The 12,671-nt window shown below is 35.4% G+C and overlaps 1 protein-coding gene across 2 annotated transcripts in view; it reads left to right on the top strand.

Annotated features, from left to right (window-relative positions):
* grb2b (growth factor receptor-bound protein 2b) overlaps positions 1-12,671 on the top strand; it is a 46,405-nt gene that overhangs the window by 21,551 nt on the left and 12,183 nt on the right. For both annotated transcript variants that reach the window (XM_079891232.1, XM_079891233.1), the window contains exon 3: positions 8,422-8,519. In XM_079891232.1, the coding sequence (XP_079747358.1) occupies positions 8,422-8,519 (98 nt within the window). The remainder of the gene's footprint in view (positions 1-8,421; positions 8,520-12,671) is intronic.

Below are 12,671 nucleotides of genomic sequence, written 5' to 3'. Positions count from 1 at the left end.
CTCATCTGTAGGGATAATTAAGCGCAGTGACATCACGTCTGATCGAGAGCTGAGTCCTGAGTGAACGCTCTGGATGAAAAGGCCTCTTGGGAGTAATAAGCACAATAAGGACTCTTTGCTCCCATAAGGACGTCAAACTTTCTAATTACTTTATATTAAACTGGATTTAAATGGGTTTTAATTTGTCTTGCTCCCTGCAGTTGCATGTGGCGTTTTGAAACGCCTCAATAAAATGCTCCCATCAAAAGTGCTAGACCTTGTAGAACTTTGATCCTTGCAGATTAAGATTCGGCTTCTCACGATTACTTGATACATTTAATTCGTCGTCAGATTGTTCGCTTACCGATGCAATGGTATTAGTGACAGATGTTTCTCTCCATTCCTCTTTCTTCAGGAAGAACATTCAGAACTGAACCGCCAGCGTCCCAGATCAGATTCTCTGGTGGACGTGGCTTGTTTTTGGTTTGGAAGGGTTATGATGTTTACATGCAAAGTGCACCCAGAAGGTTTCAGCATCCCTCATTTTTTAAATATTTTATTGTATTTAATGAAATTAAAAATGTTTTATTCTCTTTTCTGTTCTATTGTATTTCTCTTGTCCTTTCCCTCTCTCAAAACTCTCACTGGCTGTGACGTTAAAATATGCAGTCTTCTTTTTGTGTGTGTGTGTGTGTGTGTGTGTGTGTGTGTGTGTGTGTGTGTGTGTGTGTGTGTGTGTGTGTGTGTGTGTGTGTGTGTGTGTGTGTGTGTGTGTGTGTGTGTGTGTGTGTGTGTGTGTGTGTGTGTGTGTGTGTGTGTGTGTGTGTGTGTGTGTGTGTGTGTGTGTGTGTGTGTGTGTGTGTGTGTGTGTGTGTGTGTGTGTGTGTGTGTGTGTGTGTGTGTGTGTGTGAGACAGACAGACTGGCAGCGTCTGTTGCCTGTAGAACTGTCGTCCAGTCAGTCATAAGCAGAGACTGACACTAGCACACACACTGGTGTCTTTGTGAAAGTGGACGCTGGGATGAAAGGATGACTTGTTGTAGTGCACATCAACGTCTATGGTGGTGTATCGTGCCCTGACCCTTTGTGAAGTTGTGGATGCCCGTGTTGATAACCGCACAAGGGTTATGATATGAACGACTGGCCTATATTATATAAGATGACAGTCTGCGTGATTTCTCTCTTTTCTGCATTGATGTTTTCATTTGCTTAGGCAGACGTAACTTAGTATTGCCTATTCTTAGGGTTAACCACCCCAAGTATTAAACTTCAGCATTCAACTTCAAAATTAGTTTTTTATTTTTGTTTATATTTGTTCATTTTAGGGCTGCACGATTTGGGGAAAATGTCATATTGCGATAATAGAGGTCAATATTGCGATTGCGATATGCAATATAATAAACAAATGGTTTCATTTGATTAGTGATACACACAGTTTAGTGATAATCTGCCTAAAGTGAAAAGTTCTTTAGTCAAGAGCAGTGAGTGTTTTTCTCTGTTCCCTTTGTTCTTTGATTAACTTTAGCGACAGATATAATTAGTGGCTACTGTGTACTGTCCCTTTAAGACCAGCCGCTGTTGACAGAGACGCGGATCTCACACGCGCTTCATTCTCTCACGAGTCACAACTCTTCACGTTCATCATAAGACTACTCTTATGTTATGAAGATACTCGAAAAAAGACATTTTGGCATAATTGTGTGTGTTATTGTTCGTTCAAGCTCGAAAGAGAACTGTATTCTGGCATGCTGTTTTGTGCGCACGCACGATATTAGCGCGAGTCTTTGTGTCACAGTCAGGACATTCATACATGAATACATGTGTACATGTGTTGTTCGTTCTACCCTATTTTTTACAGTCCATGGTTCTACCGCGAAAGAGAACTTGATACTGGCGCGCGTCTATCTGTGGGTCGTGTGTCAAGAGGACATTCACTGACAGCGCGTTCTTTTTTGTCTTATCGCGCATGAATGGTTTAAAAGCATGAATAAGAGCGGGATCATGTAACACTAGCCAAAGGATGGCAAAAATTAACAGATGCTGCGTTAATTGCGTTAACAGCGCTAATTTGTTTATTTAATATAAAATCGCAGCATTTTGCGTCATATAATCGCGTAGGCTTGACATCGCGATTGCGATTAATTTTTTTTTTTACTATTCGTTTCTTGTAATATATATATATCGCTTACATTTATTTTTTTCTCTCCATTTTAGTGATTTTCTTACAATTGGTCATTTAGTCTTAGAAGTTTACATAGTATTGAGGTGATGTTTATCTGTTTGTATTTGTTGTCACCATCAACAGCAGATGATGGGCCGCACACCAGATTAATCCACACGTTCAGATAATCTACTGTCTTCATCCATCACAATCCTCTCTGGATTGCATTGCCGCCCCCTCTTGTCTCTCTATCACGCGATGAAACCTTGACCCTCATCTGACGACTTCAAAGTTTCCGCAGATACGTCATCTCCATCAGCGTTCATATACTAAACTGTTACTCTGGTTACCACCTGCTATATTGACTAAATTAGAGGTGGTTGCAGTGCGTTGTGGGTATCCCGATGTTTCTTCTCATCTCAGACTGGGAAGCAGCGGCTGTTGGTTGTAGCAGAAGGCCATGACAGCTGTGGATGAGATTATCTCTGCCACACAAAACCAAAGCGCCATTACTGTTGCGCCATAGTCTGATTAAAAGTGGGGGTGAGTGCTGGTGGATGTTGACAATAGAGATTGTGTTTGTAAATGAGAGAGAAAGTGTAGGCCACAGCGTTCAGCTTAGCACAAGAACGCAGTTGTGTGCACTGGTGAATCTGCCAACAAAGCAAATAGTTTTCTTTCTCTCTGATTAGATGTTTCAGGTTCAACTGTGTGTATTGGATGATAAAATGGAGGTCTGTTGTTGAAAAGTGAGTGTTGTGAGGGATTGAGCTTGCCCAATTTATCTCTAATATAGATCTGACATCAGCAACCTCATAAGGGGAGGAGTTAAAAGAGACAGTCGAATTTGTTTAAGCTTGCATGCTAAGCCTGAAAATAGTGTGCCAAGAAAGGGCAATTTGTAATACCATTGTTGTCAGATTATTTTATTACAAACTTAAATATGTGATTTGAATATAATTTAGACCTACAGTTTTGGAGATTTATGTTGGTAGGAGCCCAAACTTGCATGCCTAGAAATAGCTATTAGTATTACGCTAGCGGCTGCATAACAGTTGCTGCAATAAAATTGATTTATTTTACACATTAGCTAAATTAGAAACAATTAATTGTAAAATGAATCGATATGAAAAAAAAAAAAAATTTGCTTTAGCAACTCCTTGATTCTGTAATCCGATTATAGTATTTTTTCAAAAATGAAGAAAGGTTAAATGGGAAGAGAAAAAGTAAACGGTTAATGTGGTAAGTGTGCAAACTGGCAGTCATATTTTTTCCAAAGACCATGTAACACTAATTTTGCACATGAACATGATATAGCTGTAAAACAGATACATAGTATACAGTATAAGTTTTATAGTATACAGATCAAGTTTAAAATCAAGTGTTTAAAGATTATGCTAGCATCTGCTGTTTGCGTTCTTAGTGCTGACAAAATAAAAGTCCCTTCGCTGTTGAAATAAAATCGCTGTAAAATTACGACAGTTATTTAATTATCAGGCAGTGCCGATAATTAAATAAATTCCAAATATCGGCCGAAATATCAGCCTTGGCAATAAATCTTTCAACTGCTCGTAGCCACTTGTTTAGATTTACTGCTTCTAACAAGTGAATTGAGTAATAATACCTTTATTTTGCTTACTTTTTCCATAAAAATCCATTTTCTTTGTATGGGATATTCTAAAATAGAGTAGGTTTTGTACATAATGTTAATTTATATAAATATGCTACAAAAAAAAGCATTTATAGCAATAGACCAAAAAAACCCCACAATATGCCGACTTTGATGATGATCAGATCTTATTTAAATATATGAAGATTAAAATTCACGTTCACAGATGTCAATCAGTTTACATATTTGTAATTAAATTAATTTCTTGCAATCAAGGAAAAAAGAATTAGCTGGATTAGCTGTGGAGCACATCAGAAATAGAAATGAATGTTCATCAACTGAAATTATCATCGTGGCACAACGAGCTCCACTGATTATAATCGGCACTATGTCATTTTGATCTGATGCAATATAGACGTAGTGTTGGTGTGTGTGTGTTTAGAGACGTACAAATAATTATTGACTATTTGAAATATAGCTATTTGAAAAACACATGCATTTCGCTAAACGCTTGTGTTTTGTAGTGTAATTGGGAAGTTGTTTTGGGGATAAATGGTTTACTTTTGCACTGCTATGATATATTTATACGGCCAAGTTGTTTTTGCTACCGGTTCGGCAGAAATGTTAATGTGCAAGTGATAAACATCTGTCCACATTTCACATTTAAAATAGCTCTTTGTGATGTAAAATTGTGTGCAGAATTTTGCAGTATTATAAACCATTGTATTTAATAATCATAACAACGGCTGTGACAGAATAATTTTATACTGAATGTTATATGAATATGCTTTCTGACATTTCATGGAGTTAAGTTTTCAGGGTCGTGCTTTTTTTAATTTTGCCATTTGTTTGGTGTTTGTAAAGATCAGTTTTTGTGTTGCTGTTCTGTCCAGAGTGTTCTGGTGACAGGTTTTGTTGAGGTCTTCACAATCTGAGGTTAGTCAACCTTTGATCAGAAAATGTCTTACAAATGTTGAAGCTGCTTGAAGCTTAAAGGCAGTTATGCAAGAACACTTCTTATACAGTTCCCCTGATGCACTTTTTGGGTTACTTTCATTTCCTCTCTGCGATCATTCCCTCTCACACAAGAGAATGGGGCCACTTCCCTGAAGCTTGTTGGCTTGATGTTCTCGTTCACTCAAAATCTCCCATCTCGTTTCAGTTGCAACTGGTCCAGAAACTTAAGCTCAAGGTATTTTACCTGTGTGAACACACTGTTCTTTCTATTTTGTTTAATAATGCTAAACATCCATTAGACCCTCAACCTTTACCCAGCCTTTCTTAATCTTTTGCACTTCCTCTTCAAGCGCCACTTGTCTAAGAATAAAGTCTGATCTGATAAAGTCTCCATTTTCCAAACCGCTGGTCCAATGTGGCTACAGCGTAATATCATACAGGTATTAATGAATTTTTAATTGATTATTAGATTGTTTAATTAAGGTTTATACATGCTAGTTTCCATGACAGATACATCTTTTCATTACTACTGTAGTTTCAAATGATTATTAAACGGTAAGCTATGCAACAGCAGCAGCCCTTCTGGCGAACTCAGCGTCTGAATTCACTCACTCGTTTTCATTTACTCTTTCAAGTGGACTATATCAGTGAATGTAGGGAATAGTGAATGAGGGTATAGGGGGAGATGTCAAACACAGCCAAAGATTGTGTTATTGGATGTTAAAGTAATCATTTCTGTTCAAAATTTTGGCTTGATTGGAATTTTCAATCTTTTTGCTATGTCTTTTTTTTTTTGTGTGTGTGTGGCTATTCTCACTTTTTTCATGCATTTATTCATGCATTTGTTTAATCATGCATTAATTTATCCATTTATTTCTTTATTCATGCATTTATTTATTTATGCAATTATTTATTTATTTGTGCATGCATTTACTTATTTGAGTAGGCTATTGAGAATTGCAGGAGGGGTTTTTAAATGTTTAATTTATCATTAATACGATCCAGAAAATGTACGTAATGTAATTAAAGTTGAATGTAATTTAAAAAATGATCATAGGCTGCAGTATGACTTTGACATTCTTTTAACAGGCTTCGTGAGATTCACTCTACATGGCGTTTCGTGTCGATGAAGCGGTATGTGTGGTTGGGTAAATGATCAGACCCAAACTTGATGCAGGCAGTTAGCGAGATCTCTTCCTCTCTAAATAAATGATGGCCATCTGTAGCTTTCACTCCAGATTGAAGCCGCTGAGTGGATGGTGTCAATCTCATTGTTGTCTTTTGGGTTTAGCAGAGAGCTGTTAGCACCCTATTATGTTTGAAGTATGCATCAGGGAGAGGGCTGCACAATCAATTCTCTCTGTATTCCTCTTTGTGGGTTTCATTGCTCTGTTGCTGCACTGAAATCCGCCCAACATGTCCTCCTACACTTCTGACTGGGCACCCACTTAATTCCAGTTATGAACAAAGCAAATTGTATGTGTGAGTCAAAAAAAGACAATCATTGTTTCCAAAAATGGGAAGGAGTATGTTTAGAAGTTGTCTGTTTGTTTCTTTTAATGTTAAGACTATTGCGTAAATTGAGGTGTGGTCAGAGGTTGCATTAGCTGGAAATGTTGTCATTGACTTTTGATTTACATCTGGTTTAAAATGATCTGTCAATGTTCAGTCAAAAATGTACATTGTACGTATAACTTACCATGCATCATGAAAACTGGCTTATTTCTAAACGTAACCTACTCGCAGGTTTGAGTACGTCTATAATTACTATCTAAAGCCTACATCGTGACTGTAGTTAGTTATAGTTGGATTGTGGATGGCTGTAGTTCTCATGTGCATTGTTCACAAGCGAAATTCAAAGTAAAAGTGAACCACGAACGTGCTAAACCAGGTGTTAAAACCACATATGAAATCCACCGTCATGGTTTTCTGTTTTCATTTGTAGCCATTTCAAGTGGAAATGGGCATCAGGTTGGACGGTTAGTGGATGTTCTCACATTCTTTAATTGTTCCCAACCCATTTTTGGTCAATGGTCCATCCCTTGATGACAGGCTTTCTCTTTCTCTCCTCTTCCTTTGGTCGTCTACCCATCAATCTTTGCAGCGGAAGGATGTTTCATGCTCTGTTTCCTCCAAACCACAGTTTTGAGTCTGTTCTCTGGCAGATATTTGGTCCTCCACCTTCCCTCTCACATCTGAATGCTTTTAAAAAGGACATTGGCCAATGCAGAGAATCTGAAATACAGGCACCATGCTTTCCCTTTGGAATAAATTCAAAAGCTGCTCTGCTGTAACAATCTCAGGACATTTTTGTGTGTGTGTGTGTGTGTTATCAGTATCTATCTGTCCATATTAGACATATCTAATATTTAATTGTCATATTTTTAGACATTTGGTTTTAAGATCTTGGTTTTTATCTACAGGTAACTTAAAGGGATAGTGTGTGATTACAGCAAAAATTGCAACCTGTTTTTTTTTTTTTTTTTTTTTTTTTTTAGTGTTTGTTTGCCCATCTGGACCTCTTATTGCTCTTACTGGACTTTATTTAGGATAACTAGTTTCCAACAGCATCATTTATATAACACATTTTTTTAAATGTCTATGCTAGCATCTGTGCTCAGCTGCTGGCGTTCTTACTGCTGTCAAAATAAAAGTCCCATCACTGTCAAAAATGAAAGCTGTTCCCGACACTTATCAGCTAAACAGAAAAACCTGCCAGTGCCTATAATTAAAAAAAATCCAAATTTCGTCCGATATATCATATCGTATAATAACACATAATTTTAATTTCTATAAATATGCCAAAAAAGATAATGAATTATAGCAATGGATCAAAAAAACAGCTGACTTTGATAATGGCCAGATCTTATTTAAATTAATAAAAGTCACATTCACAGATGTAACAATCAGTTGACATATTTTTAAATAATAAATTAATTTCTGGCAATTAAGGAAAAATTAAATAGCTGGAGTAGCTGTGCAGCACATCAGAAATAGAAACGTGATGTTACAATAAGTTCCACAGGATATATCTTTCCAAATTAGATGTATAATATTTAATTTGTCAATTTTTTAGGTTTTAAGATATGTTTTTATTTGCTGCTAACTTATAGGGATGGTGTTTGATAATGGCAAAAGTTTAAACCTTTTTTATGGTTTTCCTATTTGGGGGTCTTATTGCTTTCATTGGATAGAATTAATAGTTTCCAACAGCATCATTTATAGATATTAACAAAAATAATTAATCAAATTTCGACATTTGGAATTGAAAATGTAATAGATTTAATCAGAGTGGTGGATCTCTGAAACCTAAACTGATAAAGCCTCAGTCGATAGATGCATTTAGCGTCCAATCAGGTTAAAAGTAAACACATCACCAGTCACACACATTTGTTTTCATGTTCATACTGATGCTAAAATAAGATAAATGACCAGAACGCAGGTGGTTTGAACTGGGAGTTAGCATGACTACTCTTGCGTTACACTTTCCCACAGATGTTTAGCTATCTAAGACTGGTTTGATGTTTGGCTTCTTTGATCGTGGTTTTGACCACTGTGACTCACATGCTTGTGATAATTCAGCAGGAACCCTGTTATATGCCTGGCAGCATAATGCTGTATGCAAACTATGGTGTAATGTAGTAAAGTACAATTACCGCTGGATAATCTTGAATCATGTTTAATCAGTATTAATCATCTTCTCTTTTATTCGCAGGTATTAAATGAAGAGTGTGATCAGAACTGGTACAAGGCAGAACTAAACGGCAAAGACGGTTTCATTCCTAAAAACTACATTGAGATGAAGGCGCATCCGTGAGTATAAGATACTTCCGCCATCTACACTTTCAAACCACTCTGAGATCATTCACAGCTTTAAAGATAAAGTGTCACCAAATGAAATGACTCGAATAGTTCCTCTTTTTCCACCTTAAGAAAAGCTTAATTCAGAATCATTTTTCTTTCGAATTTAAGGTTTAAGGAACTGTGCTGAATCTTTTGTGACTTTGCACAAAGAGTCATTTTCTTGGTATTCGGACCAAGTTTCAGGCATTTCATTGACTTCTCTGACATGACTTCAATTCACTAATCTGAGAGAAACTCCTCTGGTGTGTTTCTGTTCATTGCAGACATCTGTTTGACGAATCTGCCTGTATTACTGAGGAGATTTACTGTAATTATTTTATAACAGCTGTACACAGCTCTGCTCAGAGGAGCGAGGGTCTCCAGTATGCGTGATGAGTTTAAACTGCCATCAGAAAGCATGCTCAGTGTGAAAGACTGATGAACAGCAATAGTAGATGTTGTTCATTTATTACATCATTTAGAATGTACATCTTGATATTTATGCATTAGAATAGCTTAAAATAACACGCATGCTGGTGAAACATTGTTTTGAACGATTCATTAAAATGGTTCAAAAGAGTTGATTCCTAGAACCGAACTTCTAAACTGATTGGTTTTAAATTCTGAAAGTGTCAGTTTCAGAATATACCAACAGACTTGACAAGTGGATGATGCACATCTTTTCAAATATTTGTAAATTATTGTAAACTTTTTTTAGGTGTGTGTGTGTGTGTGTGTGTGTGTGTGTGTGTGTGTGTGTGTGTGTGTGTGTGTGTGTGTGTCTGTATGTATGTGTGTGTGTATATATATAGATAGATAGATAGATAGTTAGATAGATAGATAGATAGATTGATAGTTAGTTAGATAGATAGATAGATAGATAGATAGATAGATAGATAGATAGATAGATAGATAGATAGATAGATCGATAGAGATAGATATATATATGTAGAGAGATAGATAGATAGATAGATAGATAGATAGATAGATAGATAGATAGATAGATAGATAGATCGATAGAGATAGATATATATATGTAGAGATATAGATAGATAGATAGATAGATAGATAGATAGATAGATAGATAGATAGATAGATAGATAGATAGATAGATAGATAGATAGATCGATAGAGATAGATATATATATGTAGAGATATAGATAGATAGATAGATAGATAGATAGATAGATAGATAGATAGATAGATAGATCGATAGAGATAGATATATATATGTAGAGATATAGATAGATAGATAGATAGATAGATAGATAGATAGATAGATAGATAGATAGATAGATAGATAGATAGATAGATAGATAGATAGATAGATAGATAGATCGATAGAGATAGATATATATATGTAGAGATATAGATAGATAGATAGATAGATAGATAGATAGATAGATAGATAGATAGATAGATAGATAGATCGATAGAGATAGATATATATATGTAGAGATATAGATAGATAGATAGATAGATAGATAGATAGATAGATAGATAGATAGATAGATAGATAGATAGATAGATAGATAGATAGATAGATAGATAGATCGATAGAGATAGATATATAGATGTAGAGATATAGATAGATAGATAGATAGATAGATAGATAGATAGATAGATAGATAGATACACTATATATATATATATATATATATATATATATATATATATATATATATATATATATATATATATATATATATATATATATATATATATATTAGAGGTGGGCATAGATTAATTTTTTTAATCTAGATTAAAATGGCTCATTTGAATTCTGCCGAAGGCATCCAGAATATGTGTGCTACCCAAATAATGACTATAAAAGTAAGTCTTTGAGAACAGGTTTCTGGGCGATGGGCGATATGGCCTAAAATCCATATTGTGATATACATTGCAGCCTCTTGTGATAACGATATATATTATAATTTTTCATTTCATTTTGTTTATTTGGTTTATCACTAACAAATATACAATAACAAATATTCAACTCATCATATACATAACTTTTGATTAAACCAAAGTGTATAGGCTGAAGCTCAAGGCTTATTAACGCCTATTCCTCTCAATTTTCACAAACAGTCAAACAGTGCTCAATTCTCTTCTTGCAAACACTTGAAACAACAAAGTCATAGAAATTGATTACCCAAAACTTATCTATATGAAATATATATATATTTATAATATACACACAGTATACTTTATTTATTTATTTATTTTTTTTTTATTTTATTTTTTTATTTATTTATTTTTATTTTATTAATTGTGTATGTGTAAGGCCTTGGCTTTTTTTAGCCTGTTTTAACTGTTGCTTTGCAGAATTCCTGCTAGAGCTCGTAATTAATATTTTAAACAATCTAACAAAAATAACTTCACTTTGAATTAAATGTTTCTGCGTTCAACTGCGCACAAAGGCATTAGACTTGTACGTTTAAAGAAACTCTATAGTCCATCGGCCTTGAGAGTGAGACTAATAATGTGTGAGCTCTAATCTGAACATTTCAGGAATTATATCAATAATCGTCTCAGGTCACAGATTCTCAGGTCTGTTTACTTTTCCAAATCCCTCCTTGTGCATTTTGCAGAGTTTCTTCTTTTTTGTCGGTGAACTTCCTGATGATTTTCGTGGGAACACTTTGTTGCCCTTTTGATACCAGCTTGATTGAACTCAAAGTCTTTGTACATGTACATGATCCGGTTTGTTCCTCCCACTCTCTTCCTCATTCTTCAGAGTGTTTCTCTCGCGCTTTATTGAATGAATGAATGAATGATTGACTAATATTTGCCCGAGAAAGAGAATTGAAACCCTTGTAATGAAACAATGAGACTCTGAACAGGATCCTCCAATCAAAGACCTTCTTCCCCACTCTCTGAAATGGAAATGAAGCAACAGTTAGCCACCATGATGCCAGAGTGTTGTTAGTAACGCAAGTTGCTGAGGTACTCTGATTGTTTGGTGTGTGTTGAATGGTTGCTAGGTTGTTGCTAGTTGGTTGCTAAGGTGTCCTGAGTGTTTTCTTGCTGGCTCAAGTCATAAGAGCTCACCTTCATTTGTTTCTGCTATACATTTCTTTTTTAGTATTTTTATTTGAAAAATCTCACTGTAAATATTTACCTCATTTGCAAATATTTGATGACCACATTAAGTTTTATTTTTAACTTGATATTTAAATTTTACAGTAATATGTAACTTATAAATAAAGGAGAATTCATGACATTAGTTTCGGCTGTGGTGTCCTTATGGGAGGGCCTTTGTTATGAATAGCTTCCTCTCTTTAACAGATAATTGAATATTGATCATTTTGCATCAGTGGTGTCATCAGTCACAGAAAGGGTTTTTTAATTTTTCCCGAACAGTATTTTTCTCGCTTTGTTTGACATCCCAGAAAATACACCACCGACTCTTTTTAACATCATAGGACAGCTAACATTACGCAAGATTGGCCAGGTTTATGGGAGGGGGAGGCGGATGTTTCTTATCAGGACAGGGAATGTAAATGTACGTGTTTGAGCGGAGAGAGACACGACGTGCAGACGGTGGTTGAGTGGAATTTGCCCTAGAGTGCTTTCGTGTCACTTCCTGGTCACATGCTCTGTGTTTGTGTGTCTGTGCTGTCCACATCAAAGCGGACAGGAAAGATTCGGCAGGTACAGCGGAGACGGCCAGTGTTTTTATGAATAGCCTTACGTAACCCCCTGGGAGCGTAAATGTTATGTTTTTTTTTTTTTTTTTTTTTTTTTTTTTTTCCAAGTATATATTCATATCATATTTACTCACTACATATATGATATGAATAAAATAAAGGTGTGAGGGTTGGTAGATTGCATTAGTGCCCGCCCCCTTTTTCAGCAGAGCTGATTTTGGACTTTTTTTTATATATATATATATATATATATATATATATATATATATATCATATATATATATATATATATATATATATATATATATATAGAGAGAGAGAGAGAGAGAGAGAGAGAGAGAGAGAGAGAGAGAGAGAGAGAGAGAGAGAGAGAGAGAGAGAGAGAGAGAGAGAGAGAGAGAGAGAGAGAGAACTCATCTCAGCTTTATTTATATAGCACCAATAAAAACAACAATTGTTGACCAAAGTGTTG

This window comes from Squalius cephalus, assembly GCF_949319135.1.
Source record: "Squalius cephalus genome assembly, chromosome: 1".
NCBI classification, from domain to species: domain Eukaryota; kingdom Metazoa; phylum Chordata; class Actinopteri; order Cypriniformes; family Leuciscidae; genus Squalius; species Squalius cephalus.
This window is presented reverse-complemented; position numbering and strand designations above follow the sequence as displayed.